Source organism: Vulpes vulpes, chromosome 6 (assembly GCF_048418805.1).
Source record: "Vulpes vulpes isolate BD-2025 chromosome 6, VulVul3, whole genome shotgun sequence".
Taxonomy (NCBI): domain Eukaryota; kingdom Metazoa; phylum Chordata; class Mammalia; order Carnivora; family Canidae; genus Vulpes; species Vulpes vulpes.
This window is the reverse complement of record NC_132785.1, coordinates 111,380,288-111,403,088: the sequence shown is the minus strand read 5'-3', so window position 1 is coordinate 111,403,088 and position 22,801 is coordinate 111,380,288. Positions and strand designations below refer to the sequence as shown.

Here is a 22,801-nt window from a genome sequence, read left to right as displayed (position 1 = left end):
ACTTCCCATCTTATTGTTGAGCTATTAGAGATTCCCAATCTGGGGGTCTGGGGGAGGGAATCCCTGGAAAATCAGAAATGCTGCAAAATCTAACTGGGTATGGAGGAAGATGGGGCATCTTAGGGGGATGAAATGAGGCACAGACAATAAAGCCAGAGATGGGACTAACCTTGAATCTTTCAGAGTGCAAGCCCCCTAGGAACAAAATGACTGAAGTATGAGTCACCTACTTACCTCAGAGTCTCTTCCCACATCAATCCCTCCTACATTGTTTAAGATTAATCACAAGTAGCTAATTCTAAATAACTCAGTGGTGTGCACACCACTAGTGCCATATTAAAGAATCCCTTATGAATTTTTCTTGACACAAGAGTTAATTCTTGCAAAGCCTCATCCAAATATTTTATGACCCATCTATCCCCTTACCCACATGGCCCATTGCTAAGGTCAGACTGCTTTAATTAGAATGGGGACCAGTGAAGAAGTGGCTGGAAGCAGACTACAGCCCCCTGTAGGACAAGCTAGCTCCTTGATCCTCAGCACTGATCAGAGATACATTAGGCTACCCGGAAAAGCACTGAGCCCCCGTCCATCACTGCAGTTGACTAGGGTTATTTTAGAGAGGAGGAGGAATGTCTTACACAGTGGGGAAGAGGATGAGAAATGGGTAGTTAGACCCAATGACCCTTAAAATTCCCTCCAAAGTTGTCATCCATGATCATTTACAATGTACCTTGGTTTCCAATGAATTACACAGGCAAAGCCATGACCAAAAGGCAATGTAAATGTCTTAGTGTCCTCCACATGGGTCATGTGATGTGTGCCTCGTCCCTCACAGAATGTTCTTCCCCAGCACCAAAATCCCGCCAAATTTCAGTGTGTCTCCTTAAAGTGAGCAGAGGCTCACAGTACATCACCTCAACCTGAACCCTAGCCTTACCTTTCCTGACCTACATGCAGCAAGTATACTAGGTGATATTACTCTTTTAGGAATCCCATGGGTGAGAGGCTTAACACCCTTTAAATCCACTCTTCCCATTCCATTAGCTGTCCAAGGCTAACCATACAAGAGACAGGAACCCTTCTGGAAAGGAAAGAAGCCCAAGGGACTGAGGAGGAAGGAAGAAACCACAAAAGCCTGGTGAGCTCCCAACTTTGCCACTCCTGTCCCCACTGTTTGGATGGCAGACACATGATTTCAACCTGGCTGGTCCCTCTTGCAAGAGGGGTATCGTTTTTATTTTTTTTAAGATTGATTGATTGATTGATTGATTGATTCATGAGAGACAGAGACAGAGAGAGAGGCAGAGACACAAGCAGAGGGAGAAGCAGGCTCCATGCAGGGAGCCCAACTTGGGACCCGATCCCGGGTCTCCAGGATCAAGCCCTGGGCTGAAGGCAGGTGCCAAACTGCTGAGCCACCCAGGGATCCCCTCGTTTTTATTTTAAAGCAACTGATGAACCAAAGAAGTTCGACACTATCTCACTGCACTTTTTCTATTCTCCAGGGGCTACAGACAACACATTCTCAATATCTACAGGAGAGGTTATGGAATTGCCTGGAACACACTGTCTGATAGAGCAAAGACACTAGCCCTAGTGTTGCTGACAACCACGAGATTACTAAGGCTTTTGTCTTTCAAGAACTTTGCACCTGTAAACAGAACCACCACAGGAGAACTAAATCAGCAGACAAGAGGCAAAAATGTTAGAAAAAGATCAGATGCATAGAGTCTCATAGAGAAGAAAAAGCTCCTCAGAGTTATCTTAGGTACAAAGACACTTAAATAAGAGCCTCAGTAAAACCAAAAGGATCTTAAATGCATTTCATAGCCTACACCAGGAGTTTCATATTGTCTATAGTTCATGTCCCTGCCTTTCTTTCGTCTCTAACCTCTCTAGGCCCTTCCGTACCATCACAGAGTATAGCATATTCCCCCCAAAAGAGCTGACACATTCACAGTTTCTAGGACCATGTGCAAAGTAAGTTTTATCATAGAGGAGAGCTCGGCCATTTGGCTGGATAACTGTGAGATCAATTTGTTTTTAAAAGCTTGCTAGTACTGGTTCCTGAGTTTAAAAAGTTTTTTTAAATTGGGAAACACATTATTTAGGAACATTATAGACAGTGGTGGAGGTCTGAGAGGAGATATAAATGATGACACATTTAAAGGGGGCCCTGTATTGCTTTTAAATAGGTCATCCAAAGACATCAATTTCTGGAGAACAACAGCAGTAATGACAACCCACCGGCACTGTCAGTTCCCAAATAGATCACGGAGACAGGCCTGCAGAGCCATGCTTTGTCCCTCTCCTCTGTCAGCCACAGCCTGTCACCTGTAACACAGCCCCCCAGCGAGTCACAGCAAACCAAACAGCCCAACTTCAGCTGGGAAGAGCTCAGGAGGGGGATGGGGGCAGCCCCTTTTTACACATCAGCATGTGCCTCTGCATCAACAGCAAACATTTCTAAACACGTCCTCTCTCTACCCACTAGACACCCTAGATGCCTCCCCCTGCCTTCCCAAATGATATTCCTAGACGCCCTTCATCCTCTAAACTCCCTGTCCATGGTTCTTCCTGTCCTGCTGGTTATGAAACGAAGGAAAATGTGTCTGTGATGAAGGGTCATAGGTCACCAGGGACTCACATGTACAGCCAGAGCAACATTGCTGTCAGTGGGCAACAAGTCTTAATGGAGATGGATCCACAGCGATGGGGCTGGAAGCTCATGATACTGGAGATTCCTTAAGAAAAAAATCACAAATACAAAAGTAGGTACGGCACCTTGGAAGGGACCACGTAAGTGAGGATATATGAAAGGTCTTGTTTTGTGGTGAATCTGTCTCTGTAATAATCTCCCCTCCCCCACACACAAAGGGAAAGAGAAGAATAAACACAGAGAAAGAGAGTTTGGTTTTGTTATCTGTGAAGACACTCAGAAGGCAGCAGCAGAGCAAGAAGGAGTCAGACAGGGTAATCCAGGAAGTCCACTTTTTACCGCCAACCCTGGGTGGGGTGCTGGGAATTCCTGGTAATTGGGGAAACCAAAGGTAAGTCTGAAGAGGTCATGCTGTCTGGCGATGCTCCAGTGCGGTGTGGCTCCGTGCAGTGTGCTCCAAATGCCTCGAGACCCTTGGGTCCAATCCCGTCACTTCACTTCAAACCAGGGTCTTGAGGGTGAGAACTGACCACTCAGATATATTCATTTCATGCTCTCCCATTCTCTCATTCCTCTCTTTCTGTCTGTCTAGCAGGAGCAAGACTCCCGGGCCTGGCCAAGCTGATAACCTCCTACACCGGGAGTTTGACATTTTGCTTATCACCAGCATCCAGGGAGGCAACACTCCATTTCACGATGGAGACACAGGCCATTTGTGTTAATGAAGGGAGCCTAGGAGCAGAAATAAAATGCCATGTTCAGGATCTGGGTTTTCAGGTCCTAGAGATACCTGCCAAAGAGCGTACCCTCATACAACAAGCTCACTGGCCCCTCACCTCGGGTGTGGGTCTCCTCATCTATTCAGTGGGATGGCAAAGCCTGCCCTACCTGCCTCATTGGGTTGCTATGGGGCCAGAACACCACAAGTTTGCAAAGAGCTCCAAATACAGTCCAAGAGGCACAACCATTATCAGTGACTCAACACTCTTAGGCAGGGGCAAAATGGCAACAAAACTGGATTCCCCTCCTTTTATCTCTGCTATTTCTTAAATCAGGATGAAAGAAAATGGTGAAGATAGGGGTACTCACAGGAAAGCTTCAAACCTTCTGTGAAAACAAATTCACACACAGTTCATTCTCATAAGCACCAGATAAAGAGCCCAGAGTCAGGACTTGTTCTTTCCCAGAGTCTATGTAGATGACTCTATACACTTCATCTCATGTTGTGTTCTCAACAACTCCATGATTTAGGATTTCTTATCCCTGCTTTGCTGCAAGGCAGGATGGTATAGTGGTTACATGTGGGCTCTGAAGCCAGAGTGCCTGGATACAAACCCCAGCTCTGCCTCTTATTAGCCATGTGACCTTGGATGAATTATTTAACTCTTGTCCCTCAGCTTCCTTGTCTACAAAATAAGAATAGTGTGTCAAGTGGCTAATTCCTACAAAGCAGTCAATATAGTGCAGGTATGGAGCAAGTACTCCTTGAATGTCAGCTGATATTATTAATTATTATTATTATTGATGAGACTACTGTCTTCTCCAAAGACACACAACTTGTCAATAGACAAGCCCAGATTTATGTCCAATCTTTTTCCCTCCATAAGCCATGCACTTAACACCTATACTAAACCTTGTTCAAGTTTCAAATTTCTCTGCTCCTCATTTTCCTCATCTGTAAAACGAGGCTGGTGAATGATATCAACCACACAGGAGTGCCGTGAGGGTTAGATGAAACAATGAATATAAAGCACCTAGGTTGTCAGGCACATGGTGGCATTTAATAATATCAATACTGGGATCCCTGGGTGGCGCATTGGTTTGGCGCCTGCCTTTGGCCCAGGGCGCGATCCTGGAGACCCGGGATCGAGTCCCACATCGGGCTCCCGGTGCATGGAGCCTGCTTCTCCCTCTGCCTGTGTCTCTGCTTCTCTCTCTCTCCCTCTCTCTCTGTGTGACTATCATAAATTAAAAAAAAAATAATATCAATACTAATATCATTATTATTTTTATCCAAGGAAGGGTACCTGACCCTCACAGCTCTGCCCTAAAGCCTCTTACTCCATTTCCACCTCTGGGCCTTGTCACACTAGACACGCACTGCATGGCAGTAAGGGAGGGCATGTTAGTCCTATCCTCCAAGCACAGCCCATACCCCATCTCTTCTGTCCTGTGAAGGGGGCAGAGGACCCAGCTGATGGGCAGCTGCCTCAGGAACTAGAAAGCATCTTTCCAGGGCAGCCTGCAAAGGGAGATAGGGGCCATGAAGATAATTAGCCCCCAGTGCTGGGCCTGTGGTGTCTCATTACCAAATGCAAATGCAAGCTCACGTGCCACTTGAAGGCTCTTGGCAAAATGCCTATGTGACCCCAACCCTGCTGAATTTGGACGAAGCATTTACCCAGTGTCCATCCCCTTTGCAGCCTGCAGCTGGTGTGCGGACTGCAAAGGGAGAAAGAAGGCTGTTCTCACCCCACTGAAGGGGGAACAAGGAAAAAGGGTCTTATTTCTTTAAAGGAGGCAGAGATGCTACTGGGGAGGGGGGTATAAAAAAAATTGCTCTTCCCTCTGCAGTTAAAAGAGGGATAATTGGTGCAAGTGGCGGGCGGCTGCTCTGTCATTTAGCATACAGCATACCCAGGAAATCTCACTTGGTAATCAGGAGAAGAGGAGGAAAAAGGAGCAATCAGACCCCTATTCAGGCTCCGTTTAGCGACAGCCCCTGCTGGCTGGCTGGGCTGGTCCCACCTAACGCCTGAATGCTGGGTGGGAATCAAGTCTCAGAAGCCGCAGTTCTCCTTTGTGCAATGTTGTAAGGACTTGCTTCTGTGCTACCGTCTCCACACCAGGGAGAAGGATTCTGCAAGGAGACAGTCTTGACTCTGATTACTCACTGCTTCCCCTGCAGCCCCCCCTCCCATCCCCAGGCCACGCAGGGTTGACACAGGTTAGAAGAACAAAGACGTGTTACAATTCAGGCAGGAAGTGCACAGAGGAGGGGGGGGGGGGTCTGTGTTTTTACACAAATGCCCAGAACAGAAGGATCAGCTGGGCCATGGTGAGTACCTTAACTACAGCATCCTTTGTCTTTGGCCCTTGGTAAATCCTCAGGGGCAAGCAGTCTCTTGGTATATACCATTCCATTCCAGTTCTGGCTTTGATAAATGGGGGAAGAGTCACAAAATTCTCAATAAAAAAGAAAAGTAATTGAAATTCACTTTCAGGAAGGCATACCAAGGCCACACAGTGGTGTTGAGTCATCAATCCAATCAACCTGGGTAGGGTGTCAGCTTCAGTCAGCAGGAGGGATGGGAAGGGGAGGCCCTTGGATACCATTCGACAGTATACTTGTAACAAAGCTCTGGCCCCTACCACCAACGCCCACCACTATACCTCACTGTAGGATCGCAACACTGGAAAACTTGAGCTGAGACTCAAGACAGCAGCTTCTGGTCTGGGCATCTGCCCAAGGCAGCAGGAAGAGATAGTAGACAATGAACTTTGTTTTTTCCCGACTAAATAGGACCTCATGCCTCTTGACCACACAAATGGTATGTGACGTAGGTAGACCCATGTAATGAGACTTGGAAGGAGAAACCAACAGGTGATGCTTTCTCCATATCTTTCCCTGACTGACTCCATACTACATGACTCTTCAGTAAGACTGGTACTGAAATGCACACACCTCAGGAGAGAATCATTTCTTCATGACCATAAGATTGTTAAGAAATTCAATACATGCACATTCATAACTAAGAATGGTTTAAAAATAAACAATCAATTTTAAATGTATTTCAAGGTAATAGTAAACTCTCAATGACCCATGAGGGGACGGGTCTCTCGGGGGAGCTCAGGAATCCCTCATCATTGCCCAGTGAGCTTCCAGGCCACCCGTAATGGGACAGACTGGGCTAGACCAAAACCAGTGAATATGCTGTGCCAGAGCTGGACTATAGTCCAAAACAGATATGCATAATTTTAAAGTCATTATGAACTACTTGGCGCTTCTTCTGTCCTCCAAGACCCGTACTAAGAGGGTAAGATTAAATTTCAACATGAACAAGTCTGAAGTTGAGCACCAAAGCATTTTATTTATAAACATAACACCTAGAAGTAAAATTCTGGGACTTCTTCTCCATCACATGCCAGAATGTTCCATGTGACCATTAATTAGGTTGGGAGCCTTGGAATGAAGTTTTCTCAAGTAGGCTGTGTGGAGTTCAGCCTGCAGCCAGAGTGAGTAACATTTCACCACATGAAAGAAGACACTGAGTCCACAACCTCTGACTTCTTGGCCCAACTTGCTCACACAGCTATCTTTGGTGTCTTCTGGGTCTTTCCTAGAGAAGATACCCAATGGGGGATCAAAACAGCCCAAAGCACATAAAGGAGATGGGCCCATCTGTGCATTCTTCCCAGGGTGCAGCATGAAGACATTTTGTAGCCATCATGGCATGGAAAGCCAGACAGGCCAAGCAAACATCAATGCCGCTGGCATGCTAGAAGCTAATGGACCACAGAGAGTGCCTCCAACAGGCCCTGACCATATCCATCTGAAGCTGCAGGAGCCCTCCCAGCTCTTCCTGCTCTTGAACTGCTAAAGCATGAAGTACAAAACGGATCTTCCATACTGGGTGCAAGCCCTCATGCAATCAAATTCAGGTCCTATCCTACAAACTGGGATAATCAGATGCCTAGCCCACAGCACTAACCGCTGGGAATAAGTACCCTGGTTTCAGGTCTATGATATGTTCAATTTAAAGGGGGCAGGGAGGGTAATGGATGCCCCATACTACCCACTTGACCATGTCATCTTCAGGAAAATGGATAAGCATTTGTTTAGGCTATTTTTACTGTTTTGTGCAGACCTACTTGACACTTAGCAGCTACTGTAATTTTTTTCCCCTTAATATTTTACAGATGACTGCCCCTCCCCCAACCCCACACACCCTGCCTACTATCTAAGAGTTAACTATGTGTGGAGAGAACAGATCTTTTCTAAAAGCCTGTGGTGTGTTTTTTTGTGATTGATTAGACACAATGACAAGTACCAGGATCAACAGGCTCCAAGTTATCAACAGTCAATTCTGATACCTCCCTCAACAACCACCCTCACCTCAACCTTTGCACTGCTCTGTTCCAAGCCAACCAAGTGTTACTGTTACTACAGAGTTCATTTACTCTATTTATGTATCAGGAGAATAAATGAGCTGTGCTGTGTGTTTCCCTTCTTCAGATAGAGGTATCAATCCACAGCAACTAGATGATCTGAACCCTGCAGAAAGAACTATTATTGAAATATCCATGTTGTATTTAGCTATTAAAAGATTGACTGTCTACAATCTGCTCTAAAGAAATGCCACTAGAGACCTGAAACACTACACACACATACACACACACACCAAAAGAGAGAAAAGACAAATTGTACACATACACAGTATAGAGATTCTTCCTTCAGAAAAGTGCTGATCCAGACCTGCCCAGAGGAAATGAGTTCTTTTTAAACACAAAAAATGCAATCAGGGGTAATCAGCAAGTTAACAACACACTTGCAAACACCCTAGTCCGTAGAAAGGAAGAATGTCAGCTTTCAATGCAAGTTCTGAGAACAGAACAGATCCTTTGGACGAATGAGAAAACAAGTGATCATGTCAGCGTCTTCAGGCAGAACTTTCTCCAAAGCCAAGAAGCTTTGGAACAGCAGTCAGCTCCAGAAGGCACCTGCTTATAAGAAGTGCTTCAATAACCACATTCCCAAAGTGGCTTTGTGGGTTGGGGTTGCCTCGGCTCCTCTTCCCCATCCGCTTTTCCAATAGGCTCCATGGGGAAAAAAGAAGCCAAAAAAAGATGGCATGCATGTCTTGAATCTCCCTCTCCTGCAGCCCATCCACAGGAAGGAGATGTATTGCTCAGCGCAGCCCAGCCAAATAAACTAGCAGCAGAGACTTGGGGAGGGCTCCTGCAGGAGCCTCCATACAACCTATAAAGGGGCCCCCAATAAGACCCCTCAAAGTATCCTCGTCTCCAGCATGTATCACCTGTGAAATAAACTGTTTTGATTTGTAAAAAATTTAATAGTAGTGACTAAAGTTCATATCAATTACAACCTGCTTTAGGCTGGGTGGGCTGTTGTGGGACAATTTCAGGGACATCTGCATGTACCATATTTAATTACAAACTGCAAGGCAGGGGCCTCACCAGAAGGAAGAAATCCTGGGAGTCAGTGCTGAGACACTCCCCTGATCCCACCTCCCTGACCTCCCTTGCCCTATTGGTTCTTAATCTCAGCTGCACAATAGAATCAACTGGGGGAGTTTAAAGATATACAGATGCTTGAATCCCGCTCCCCAGAAAATTCTGATTGAATTGGTCCATAGGGTGGCTCAAGAGTTTTTAAACTTCCCCAAGTGATCCTAATATGTGCAGCCATGGTTGAAAACTATTGTTCTGCCCTATACCATCGCATCACCTCCATGGAGAGAAAATGAGATGGCAACACATTTCCAGAAGAATCCAGGATTTGACTCAAAAAGAATAGGAGAAAATCAAATTTCTTTACCTCTTCCTCATCCTAACCTCCCAGCACACATATTCCTATGGTCAGTTCTCAAATTCTTTGTCACTTCAACACTTCCTCCTGCTCAGAGGTAGGCCTTCAATGAGTCTTGGCGTCCAGGAATCGGGATTTTAAGTATTTGTCAAAGTGGAGTCTGGACCACTTCTCTCACATCTAATCCCAGTTGGAATTCAGTGAATGAAATGAGAGCAGTCTAAGCCTTTGGGCATGAGTCTCCCCTTCACTCTCCCTAGGAAGTTACAGGTGAACTTGGGAGTCTCTCCAAGGCTATGCTGAGTATTGGCAGATCCCTCAGGGGCTTAGCTAGACAAGAGTCCCGTCAGTCTCTGTGCCTTCCTGCACCATTCTCAGTACATGGAGAGGTGAAAGGAGGACAGGAAAGAAGAACTTCATATGAAAAAGCTTGCTGCTAGAATGAGGTGGTGAGTAGGCCCATCCCCAGATGCCTCATCCACCCTGAAGACACTTCCCCCAAAGACTGTGGGAGGAGGAGCAAACGGAAGGGCTGGGAAGACAGTGGGCCAAGCATGACCTACAATCCATCTACCCTCATTCTCCTTTGCATGGACATTCTTCATACTGGGGGTTAAGATGGAAGTGATGGGGAGTTTCCTAACCATTCCAAGTGTCCAAATCTCAAGGGATCAGGAGGCAACCAGCGATTTTGCCCATTTCTGTTGGATTTCTTGCTCTACACTGACCCTACTAAGCTGTGCTGCAGTAGAAGGGGCCAAGTTGGGGCACACATCCAGCAGTCCACTCCATCTAGCCCTTTGATTACAGCCCAACATTTAAGTAAAGAGCCCATGACTGAGCAGCCAGGATCCTCTTCTTGCTGAGATGTGGAGGGTTTTCCACTGAAATCAAAGGATTTCTACCACCTCCTCGGGGAAAGGAACCCAATTATCTAATATGTAACTAAAGATGTCCTTCAACAATAGCATTGGTTTCTATCAAGGGTCTTGGTCCTCACGCAACCCAGTGGGTGGTCTCTAGTAAGAGAGGGCTAGGGAAGAAAGTCTTACCTTCTGAGCAGAGCTTGCCACCATAGCCAGTGGTAGAACAGTCACAGGTAGGGTGGCCATCCAGGAGAAAGCAGATCCCACCATTTTCACAGGGACGCTCGCCACAGGGTTCCTCGGCGTCCAACTGGACACCCTGGCTCCCCAGAAGCCGAGGCTCTGAGTTGCCATACTTGAGATCCAGGATTAATCCTCTGAAGCCCGGCATGGCCTGTACTCCATCAAGGGTCAGGGCAGAAGGTCGTATGTCCGAGGGGATTCCTCCAAGGAACAAGTCACTGACCACATCCATGTAGGGCCGCTGGGGCTGTAGCTCGGCCGCCTGGCCCTCGCCATCAAGCACCAGCACCGTGCGCAGGTGGTCGCGGCTCACCATGACGAAGTGCCAGCTGCTGTCATTCACCTGCTTGTTGGACAGCACAGAGGTCTCCGCACAGTCCATGCTGAAGCGGAGCTGCACGCGGCCGTCCACCAGGGAAAGGCAGAGGAAGTCACAGACGCCACCATCATCCAGGTAAAGGAGCAGCCCCGTGGAGACATTGGTCTTGAACTGGAAGCTCAGGTCGCTGCGCGTGCTGGCATCCCAGCGGAGGTAGCGGGCCCACTGGTTGGGGAGGCCCATGAACTCGAGGCCCAGGCAGAGGCCCAGCAGCGACCCCAGCAGGACGCTCACCTTCAGGGTGAAGAAAACCGAGTGCACGGGAAAGCTCATCGTGGCTGCCAGGTCTGAGCCCAGAGGAGCAGACTGGCAGGGAACGGCCCTCAGGGGACGATCCCCCTTGGCAGCGGAAGGGAGAGAAGAGGAGACAGGCCAGGGGACAGAGAGCACACGAGACGAGATGAAGGAGGCACACACACAAATATCCAGAGGGTGAAGAAGAAGGAAAGTGAACAAGACGGCCCCAGACAGGCGTACAAGCAAGAAATTCAATAAAAAGGCAGAGGGAAAAGGCAGGGCAGCAGAAGGGGGGGGGGGGTGGTCAGGTGGGAGAGTGGGGGACTAGTGTCAGGAGCAGTGTCTTTCTCCAAGAAAAGATCTCAGCTATCCATGTGGATCCGGAGGCCTTGATTCGAGGAGGAGGTGAAGGTACACGGCAGGTGGAAGCCTTCAGCAATGTGCTCCTCCCGGTGGACCCCCACACACCCCAGCCAAGGAGGCCGGGGAGAGGGCTGGGGTGGGGGTGCCGTGATGGAGGAGGCCTCAGCAGTGAGGTGAGGCAGGTGAAACACAGAAACAGGCCAAAGACCAGCCCTGAGGTTTTACCTCCTAGCAGTGGGGGGCTGCAGGGAGCTGGGCAGCCCAAGGCTGAGTGCTCAGGCACAGCAGGGCCCAGGGCAGAGCCGAAGCAGCTTCAGGCTTCATGGTGCGGGCCAGAGGCAGTCCTGCCCATAACCTGCCTCCCAGGACTCCAGAAAAGGACCTGCAGGGAGAAAGGGGGTAGGCAGAAAGAAGAGAAAGATTAGGGCAGGGGCACGAAAATATTGCACCTTATTTCACAAATATTGATAGATTGCTGACTACAAGCCAGGATATTCGAATGATTCCCACAATGCCTAGTGCAGGAAGAGAGGGAGAAATAGGAGAGAGGGGGGAAAAGTTAAAAAGGAAAAAAATAAACAGGAGAGAGGGCTCAGGTTCTTCCAGAGCCGTGGCAGGACCCTGAGCTCAGTGCCTAATGATGCACAAGGTTTTTCCATATGCAAAAATAGTATAAAACTCCCAAAGCCATATCAGCACATTTTTACAATATCATATCACAGGGTCACATAGCTAAAATTTATTGTTAAGTGCTAATATTTTATGCACTCAAATGCACACACATAATTTTAACTATTTAATAAAAGGCATGAAATGATGCAGATTTCTTTTTAGATTTTTTTCTTTTTCAATTTAACAAACCAATGCCTGGGTATAGGCAGCCTAAGACAGATTCCCACCTTTAAGTTTTTGAAAGAAATACTTATAAAAATCAGCAGAAATAAATTAGAAAGTGAGTAATGAAGAGAATAACTGATCTCTTAATACATGTTGGTGAAAAGTTCTCATAGGAAAAAAATGTGTTTTGAGACTTAAAGAAAAGCTGTGCTTGAATCCTCGTTGTTTTATGTGGAACTTTGAGCCAATTTCTTAAGCTATTTGAACTTTTATTCCTTCCTTGATAAAGCAGAAGAAACTAGTTTCCTTTTAAGATTGGAGAGAGGATACAATGAAGTCATGTATGAAAAGACCCTAGCATGAGGCCACATACATAGTAGGGACCAATAAATACTACATTCTTTACTTTCTTATTTCTAGATTGAAAGGGATGGGTAAAAGAGTCACTGATGTGTATCTGTATGTGTGTGAATGTGTGGACGTCTGTGGAGAAGGGATAGGATTATAAAACCATAAGTACTTTTCAAAACCATAAGTACTTTTTAAAAACTACTGAATGAACAAGAAATGAGCACAAACCTAGAACATATTATATATATTTTATACTGGTTGGAAATGCACCAACACCTAGTCGAGTGGGTCATCTAGATGTTGAAGGCAGACTCTGATCCACTGAGCCAAATGGAGACTTCTTGGTTCACGTAAGAGCAATGAGTATAATTTCTGAAAGCTGTGCAAATTGCTGCTTATTAATTGACACATTTGATAATTCATCATAGTCTCTATTAGACCATTACTGACCACCATTTTTATGATGACTGCATTAGCTAGTTATTACCCCAGCTTTGAAGAAGAAAATGTTCCTTAACCAGGAACAATCATCTATTCCCACTGAACAAACAAACCAAATCAACAAGAGGTTGATTAAATCCAGTGCAAGAAAAGCCTTTATTCTATAAAAGGTTTTATCCAAGTAGTGTTTCCCAAGTGTGGCATGGGTACCTCCTGTAGCACAAAAGATGCTTAATTGGAACACAGACACAGCAGTGTGGAAGTGCCAAATCATATGGGCTTTGTCAGAACCAACTCTTAAAACTTCAGACATCTTTGAGCTGGTTAAGGTCACTTTGGTAGCATGAAATCAACTATGCTAGGAGTATTTACACCATGGAAATAGTCAAATACCACAAATCTGAGTCTTTGAGAAAGTGAGATTTAAGGAAAGCCTTGAAAGAGAGTGAAGGAATTAGCCATGGGAAGAATGTTCCAGAAGTAACAGCACAAAGCTTTAAGAGTGGAGCAGGCTGGTATGTGTGGAGAACAGCAGGTAGGCTGGTGCTGTTAGAGTAAAGAGTGGAAGACATGAAGCCAGAGGTAGATTCTCAGGTCAGGACCCAGTCTCTGTGAATATGACCATTGTATGAGGTGAGGTATGCCCACCAAGGCAAAAGGTAACATCCTAGGGGGAGAGGAAACCCTGGTCTGAAAAGAAGCCTCCTGGTTTCAACAACTGCCACATTGACATATATCCTTAAATCAAATGGTTGAAAAAGGCCACTTTCAGGGAATGTGCTCAAAGGACAGCTGCTCCTCTGTCCCCCCCGCCCCCCATCATAGGTTTGATTTAAATAAGTGGGAAGAGGCAAGAAAAGAGGGAACAAGGCAGGTGTGAGCAGAAGGAATAAGCCTCTTCTAGGGGGTACTCTAATTCTGGAGTTATTGATGAGCCAAGAATATAGAAACCACATGCCCATAATGGAGTCCAGGATGGATAAGCCCCAGAGGCGTGGGACAACTTTCTCAGTAACAGTACCCTGGCTGGGGGGCGGGGGCGGGGGCGGGGCAGATTTCCAATAAACGCAGGAAGCCGTGATGATCCAAAAAAAAAAAAAAAAAAAAACAGTACCCTGGCTGCTTCACCTCTTGGGAGAGCATCCCTCTCCACTCCCTGTCCTGCCAGTTTAGACCAAGGAGTCCATTGGCTGGTAGGCAAAGCCTCAGATGGCCAAAGCCAGTGAGGCCTTCTGTGGGAGGAAAAGACACAGAGATGGAGGGCCCAATATTATGGATGAGTAGGGACATGAGAAACACTTGAAACATCCAGACTGGTCTATACTATTTATCAATTTACCTCTGAGCCTCTGAAAGTCACTTATTTGTCTGTATAAATTAAATGATTTGCTCAATTCAATCTGTTTATTGAGCTCTGATTCATTCCAGACACTGTTCTATCAAAGCAGAATAAGAAATCATTCCTACCCTCAAGGGCATCAAAAAGTAGTAGGGCCAAGTGTGCTTCAGAGACACAAAGCACAGTGACAAAGAGCCTAGACTCTAGAAGCTTGACAGGAAGCTCCCTATGGGCAGGGTCTGCTTCACCATGGTGCCTGCCACAGGGCCTTGGCAATGAAGTGGGAGCTCAGGAAACATAGGTAGAGAATGGAAATTGAAAACAGAAGCTGATAAACATCCGTGTGGATCATCTGACTTCTGTCCAATGCAGTGGCCACAACACCACCCCACTTTCTATGACGACAGCAATCCTGAGTCCCCATACTTCTCTGGATGCCAACCTCTGGATGACCCCAAAAGGCAAAGTAGTACATGCCTAGTGATCTGAAGAAATTCAGGAATTAAGAACTAAGCATCCCAGGAACATTCCCCTATAAGGAGGATCATGGGAACTTTCCTAGCCTGTTCTGGGGTAATGGCTCCACCCTGCCTGCTGAGTCTCTCACATCAGATTCACATTCCTTCCCTCCAGTCCACAGGTAATGTCCAACACTGCAGACACCAATGTCCTCCTGCCTGCATTGAGGGAGATTCAAAAAGGCTGGCTGTGGGACACCGGAGTGATTCAGCAATTGAGCATCTACCTTGGGCTCAGGGTGTGATCCCAGAGTCCAGGGATTGAGACCCACATTGGGCTCCCTGCATGGAGCCTCCTTCTCTGCCTATGTCTCTGCTTGCCTCTCTCTCTCTCTCTCTCTCTCTCTCTCTCTCTGTCTCTCATGAATAAATAAATAAAATCTTAAAAAAAAAAAAAAAAGGCTGGCTGAGGAAAACCAAGTTTTCTTTGCCACAGGTGCTAGGCAAAATCTGATTTCAGGAATGGTAATATCAGAATTGGGTTTATCTAGACTCAACACCCTATGTCCTGCCCTTCCATTGCCTTCTTGGATTGTGGACATTCTCACGGCCTCTGAGAAATTTCGAATATGGCCAAAAGCTAAAGATGACCTTACATTAAGTAGTACAGGTCTCAAGCCAACCGCCCTGGTGTTTATTCTAGTCTTCTCTAGCCTTCTAGCAGAGCTACACAAGGCTCAAGACATGGGAAAATGGGAGCAGGGACCCCTCTCCAACCAGTCAGCCAGCTTCAACCCTGTCTTGAGTCTTAGGATGGCCCAGGTAGCTGTAGGTACAGGTGGCTTGCCCCAAGACCTGCACGGAGGGCCTGGGCTGGTGTAGAAGGGCAAATGCTCATCCGTTATGTGGGAATCTAGCAGGAAAGTGAGTGACATTACCTAATTGCTGGCTAGTTTATATAATTATCAAATGGCACACTTTTTACATGGGGTCAACATCTTTGCAAATGTCTCACAATCGGCTGCTTGGGAGGCAGGCTGGCCCCTCTCACAACTCTGACACGCCGGCTATTTGCCATTGGCCTCGCTTGGAAGAGCTGGCTGCCATTTTCTCTTCCCACTTGCTCTCTCCAGTTCCTCTATTCTCTTGAGACAGACCCAGGAGAAAGTGGGGCCTGTGTCTAGAACCAGGATGGGTGTGTGAAGACATGATGATGACTTTCCTCATGCCTAGCACTTGGTGGTATGCCACAGTCCCCAGATTGGGCTTGCCATTTTTCCCTTGAGAATTCTCATCAGCTTCCTTCTTACTCCCTTCAGGAGAACCAGAAAATCCATATAATGGCTTACTATTGGTTTTACTCACTTCCTCTCTTTACCACACCCCTCACTCCACTTTGAAACTAAAATAGTTTTCACCATCAATCTCCATCCTGGTCTTTCAGGCAGAGTTTATGCCAATCCCAGATCCTGCGACCCAATTTAGCCAATTAGGACATTGCAACCTCCTGTCATAGTGATTAGTTTAGGGATCAGCCTGCCACCCAAACAGAGTGGAGACTTTTGCTGGAATTGAGACTTGAGACTTTTACTGGAATTACTGAGAAAAAGGTCCTCTCTTCTCACCATGCTATCAAACTATTAGAAAGAAGCCCAGAGTTGGTGATAGAAACCAAGATGACCTTATCTAAGAATAAAGACAGCAAAAGAAAAAGCAGAGTGAAGAGATGGCAAAAGACAGATTTCTAGTGATGTTTTAGCACCTAGATGCAGACAAGCCTACAGCCCATGTCCAGTCGATCCTGGGATTTCCATTATATGAGCCACTTTTTTTTTCTTTAGCTAGTTTAAATTGGGTTGGGTTACTGGACCTTCAAAAACACTGTCATTGACATACTGAGAGAAGCTTTCATTTCATATAAATGAAATGAAATATACCTGTCAGGACTCTCTGCAACCTGAGACACATATCGGATGTCTCATCCCAACCACCAATGCTCCACATTCCCATTTGTCCACGTCCTTGGGTGAAGGCATGCCCTAGGAGAGGATATGGACATGCCCTACTCCTAGGTGCTTTGGAGGGGGATACAGGCTTGCTCTTGTACAACAGCCTCAGAGATCCACTAAGTCAACTAAACTGTGCCCCTCCTGACACTACACAATTAGGGCAGCCTCACATGCTTAGGCCTCTCTACCTTAATGCAACAGTAAATACTCAAATACTCTACAGCATGCCTGTAGAGGGAGGTGAAGGCATGAATTCTCTCCAAAGCATGAAAGAAGTTCAGGGTAACAATGTAAAGCATAGGACTTGACATCAGGCAGAGCTGGACTTAAACCCAGACTCATTATTACAGCTACTTAGCCCAGGGCAACTTTCTGACCCTCTATTTATTCATCAAAAAAATGGAATGATAATACTTATCACATTGGGTAGTTTTGAATTATATTAAATTGTAAAAAATATAGAGGTACAACTACTTCTAGAAAATTGTGTGGTAGTAACTACTAAAGCCGAATATTTCTACCCCTTGACCCTATGACTCCCTTCCTAGGTATACACCAACAAGAGATGCTTACATATGTCCAACCAAAGATATGCAAGACAATGTTTATAACAATGCTATTCATAATAGCCAAAACCTAGAAAATAACCAAACGTCCATCTGCACTAGAATGGATAAATCAATTGCAGTCTATTCATACAAAATCGTGAAGTGCAATGAGAATGACTCGTCTTCATCTCCAGATAGCAATATGGCTGAATCTCACAGAAGAGCACATACTGAATGTGTTCCATTTATATAAGGTACAAAAAGAGGTAAAATTACTCTCTACTGTTAAGTACCAGAACAGTGGTCACCCTTGGGCCAGTTGCTGACTAAAAGAAGGCAAAGGGGTAAAGGAGTTCCATTTCTGGATCTGGGTGATGTTACATATTGGTCTCAGTTTGTGAAAATGCAGAGGTTGAGCGAGATGTATCTACTTTTCTGTACATATGTTATTCTTAAAGTCAAAGACAATCCCTTTTCTGGAAAAATGTAAGCAAACATCCACCAGGTCTTCCAAAGGGAGCTTACTGTCCTTCTGTCCTCCCAGTCCATACTGTACCTCAGCTCTCTCTTTCACAATTTATTCATATCCAAGAATACCACCCCTCCTTCTATTTTCTCTTCTTCCCCTGAAATCTACTGAACTGAGTTGAGTCTTAAAGGTACCATGGCCACTAATCTTACCCAACCCTCCGTTTGCTGGCCCTACCCCTCCTCAAAAGGGAAGGGATATAAGGAAGCCCTCCAAAGACCTCAACTCCAGTCTATCAAATGGGCATATAGAGAAGTGTGTTTGAAGCTATTGCTGAAAAAAGAACAGCGATGGGGAGAGAATTTTTTTAAAGCCTTAAACTATAATACCTTTTTTAAAAACTCAATTTTCCATAAAAACTAAGAAGTAGTCATGTCAGGCTAACCTAAATTCCTTTTCTGTCAAGAATACTAATCTATTATAGTAGAGACACACAGGAGTTATAATACACATGGACTTCAGCCAATCTTTTTGAAAAGTTTCTCACATGAAGAATATAAGGAGGACAGAACCAACAAGATAAGATAATGCTGACTATACAACAGCATTCAAACAGGGTGAGCAGCTTCTAGTGTGAGGTCAAGCCTTGCCCCATTCCTCATATTCATTAAGAGCTTGGGTGGAACTGGTCATGTTTGTAGGTGACTTGACACTGATAGTCAGTGAGCATTCCAGATGATGCTGAGGGGTCTCAAGAGATCATGTAGGCTTAACAGCTTGTAAGATCATCATGTAGGCTTAAAGAGTTTATAGGACAAACTTTGATGGAGATAAATGAAGAGCTATACAGCTTGATCCTCCAAAATAAACCATTCATAAGCATGGAAGGTACACGTTGTAACAGTATAATAAACTAGAACTGAAGAATCAAATAGACAAGATGAGGCAAGGAAGAATCCATGTGTTCTATGATTGCCAGATAACTAAATGCAATTTTAGATTACATTAATTAAAATATAACTTACAGGAAAAGGGAGCTGATCATTTGTGTCAATTCAACCATTAGATTTTTGTTCTGAGTCCCACTCTTTGAGAGAGGTTTAGGTAAGCTAATAGGTAGTAAATTGAAAGGAAATCTTCTTATTAACTTTTTTTAGCCATACAGCACCCACGGTATAGCGAGAGATTTTAAAAAAAGAATCTCAAACTCTGAAAGGCACTTATATGCTAGTAGAAAGGAAAGACATGACCCTAAATAATATAAAAAGGTAGATCAAAGCTGAGGGGCAGGGGATCCCTGGGTGGCTCAGCAGTTAAGCATCTGCCTTCAGCCCAGGGTATGATCCTGGAGTCCCAGGATCGAGTCCCGCATCAGGCTCCCTGCATGGAGCCTGCCTGTGTCTCTGTCTCTCATGAATAAATAAATAAAATCTTTAAAAAAAAAAAAGCTGAGGGGCAGACTCTATTGAGTGTGGGCTCAAAATGGCCATGGTCCATCTCTAGGGTCCAAATAAATACTGGTGCTAGGGTAAATGCCCCTTTCACAGGAGTAAAAGCATGGGCTCTAGAGTCAGACTTCCTATGCTCAAATCCTAGATTCACTATTTGCTGCCTGTGTGACCCTGAGCAAGTCACTTGCACTCTGAGTGCCTCAGTTGCCTCATCTATAAAATGTTGATGATGATAAATTAATAAATGAGTTGCCATAGTAAGGTACCTACTACAAGGTAAAGCCCTTAGAACAGTGCTCAGCATGGATAAGTACCATGTAAATGTTAGCCACCACCACTGCTGTTGCTGTGGTCCTTGATGTTCATACTTTATCCCAGCAGCATGGCTGATGGTGGTACCTCTCACCTGGTCTGCTCGGGGAGGGTAAGCTAGGTAGATGGACACCTTTTAAAATTCATCTTAATGACAGAGACAATGTTAAGACCCATATCTGACTCTCCCTAAATGAGAAACCTTTGGAGGTAGCAGGGTGTTCGGGCTTTCGGAGGCAATTCAGCTGTAGCATGAGCAGTACTTGCAGGGGTCTGAAAAATTCTAACATTTGAAGAGAGATCCCACAGGTTCTCTATGGCCTCAAAGATAAGATTTTGCCTAGTGAATAAAGTTAGGAAGGGTATGTGAATCTTTATATTACACACAGACCACCTCAAGATGAAGTGGGTTTCCCTGTCGCTAGAGATATTCCAGAAGAGGCAGGTCTTTGGAGTTGTGTGTCCAGTACTAAATAAGTCTGTGCCTTATTTAATGCAATAAAGTCCAGCAGAACAGGAAGCAACTGGCCTGGTAAAATCAGTGAAGACTTCTCAGAGAAGGGGAACTTACATGGAAACTTGAAGGGTAAGTAGAGCATAGGCAACTGGGAAGGAGAAGTCTGGTGCAGGGGAAAGACCACTGGATGGAGGGGGTCAGAACCAGACTCTGTCTTTCCACTATTGGCCAAAGGACCTCATGGAAAACTATTACCTATCTGATTTTTAGTTCTTCTCTTGCAAATTAAAGAAAACAATGAATACACCTCCCAGGATGTTGTGAACATCGGAGGAAGTAAAGGATTCTCTAAGGTTCATATCAAAAACAACTCATGGCTTTAGTCTCTCCCCTGTCTACCACCACTACTCCATTCCCAAGGGAGCCCTGAATTGTCTCATGGGCAAAACAGAGCAAATTCTTGCTCACAGACCACAGGACTCAGCCTTGTAAGGTGCCAATAGCTTCTGCAGCATCCCAGGTGCAGCCAGGAACCCAAGAAACTATTATCATTCGCAATTCAGACTCCTCCCTTATCCCATCCTGTCCCAGCCCGTGGGCCTCTCCAGCCCAGCATTCTAAGCCATGGGTTGGGAAGCCATCTGGCTGTGGGGAGAGTTAATAATTTATAATGGAGATAATCACCCTTCAAGATCCTTACCTCTCGGGACCATTAAAAAGGATTCAATTGAGAGTCAGTGAGTTCTTTACATGAGGGGACAGGGAGGAGGGAGGGGAGGGTTGGAGGTGGGGAGGAATGGAGGAGGAGAAAGGGAGGGGGAAAATCAACTAGATGTTTAGTTGATCTGTCCCCCTAAAGGAGGTAGGGGAAGAGGGAAATTATTTAGTCCAAGAAGACAATCTTATCCCGCTTTCGCAGCACCAGCCCAGCAAGGGTGCAATTTACAGGTCTTTTCTCCCAGCCAACTCTCTCTATACAAAGGGGAAAAATCAAACACATGCAAGAGATGGGGAGAGAGATGCAGAAAAGAGAAAATAAGCCTGCCCAGCAATCATGTCTGGAGCTGCTGGGATGGCTCTCTCTGTTCTCTTTCCAGGGCACAGTACAGCCCCCACTGTGCTAATTATTCCCATTACTTGACAAATTCTCCATTAACAAAGCGAGTAGTGCCAGAGCTGGCAGGGGGATGTGCAGAGGCTCCGGACAGACTAAAGCTGTTCAGACCCAGACCAGACAGCCCCCAGCTTCACCACGGGGCAAGTGTGGGGCACAGTCCCATCTGTAGGGTACACCTCAGAGGTGTGAGGTGCAGTACATGCTTCTTCCAGTGTAGTGCAATGGTTGAGAGTGGGAAATGTGAGTGCAGGAAGCAGGGACAGGGACATACCCAGGAATGCCAACTCTAGTAAGGGTTACAATGTGGGTGAGGGCCAAGCCTGGGAGTCTGGGGCAAGCTAAGGGCAGCCTCTGAGAAGAGGGCCAGAGCTGATTGGCATGTCAGGACCAAGGCCAAAGGCCATTTGGTCCTCTCATGATTTTGGAAAGCCACTGGAATGACTATTCCATAGTTGTGGCAGCACATGCATTTTATACCACCAGCACTCATATCACACTTACATTGTGCAAGGCATACTCCAAGTATGTTACATGTAAAATCATTTAATTACTACAGAAACTTAAGAAGTGCACCTATTATCATCCCTGTTCTAGAGATGAGTAAACTAAGATCCCCAACAGATTAAATCATGTTTCCAAAGTTATGCAGTTCATAAGGGGCAGAACTAGGTCTGCCAACAAGTCCATGCCACAGCCCCACGTAATCTACCATAACCCCTTCTCCACCCTCAGGTTCCCCAGCTGGCTCCCTGGCTCCTTGTCAAAACTCCAGACTTGGCCCAGTGACCCAAGGCCTCATAGGGGAGAGCTTTGGCTACACTGATCAATTCAACCCAACCAGTGTTTGACTCTCTCCCAGACCCTGTAACAGCCTCCTACACAGTGTCCCTGCCTCGTCCTTGTCTCTTACGAGATATCTTCTGCATGGCAGTCAGAGTGGCCTTTAAAATAGAAACCATCACTCCCTCATTCAAAATTCTCCAATGATTTCTCTGCATACTCAGTGTGAAATCCAAAGTCCTTCCAGTCAACATAGTCAATGATATCGTAATAGTGTTGTATGGTGACAGTTAGTAACTACACTTGTGGTGATCAGGGCATAATGTTTAAACTTGTCTAATCACCATGTTGTACACCTGAAATGTGTACAACATTTGTAACATAATGTAGCATTGTGTGTCAACTACCCTCAAATAAAAAAAAATAAAAAAAAGATAAGTCCACCCTGTCTTCCATAAGACCCTGCATGGTCTGACCACTATCATCTCTCCAAGCTCACCAGCTACTTCTCACTGGGGCCCAGACATGCCGCCCTGTTGGTGTTTTCAGAAATCAGAAAGTACAATCCAACCTCAGAACCCTTGCTTTTGCTGTTCCCACTGCCCAGAATGCCTGTCCCCAAACCCTCTCAGGTTGCATTCCTTCTCCCCACAGCCCTCCACTTCTGTGCCTCCCCCTCCAGAACTCTGAGGGGGGAAATAATAAAAAGTAATAATAATAAAATAATTTTGGGGTACCAGTCAGTACTCGCCAGTCTTTTCACCTACCATACTTAGATGCAGGCACTTCCACCAAACAACCAGACCTCAGCTCCTACTTTTACTCAAGGAGTCACCACCTGAGAAAGAGAGGTGGCCAGAGGACAGGGATCTAAACCCTGTTGGTGGCCAGGCAGTATACAATGACTCAATGAGCCCACCTGTTGCCACACC

General features: G+C 45.7%; 1 protein-coding gene across 40 annotated transcripts in view; it reads right to left on the bottom strand.

Moving 5' to 3' along the window:
• Positions 1 to 22,801, bottom strand: part of NRXN3 (neurexin 3) — a 1,525,926-nt gene that overhangs the window by 1,450,949 nt on the left and 52,176 nt on the right. For all 40 annotated transcript variants that reach the window (XM_072762116.1, XM_072762119.1, XM_072762122.1 and 37 more), the window contains exon 2: positions 10,265 to 11,682. In XM_072762116.1, coding sequence (XP_072618217.1) covers positions 10,265 to 10,973 — 709 coding nt within the window. In that variant the 5' untranslated portion in view covers positions 10,974 to 11,682. The remainder of the gene's footprint in view (positions 1 to 10,264; positions 11,683 to 22,801) is intronic.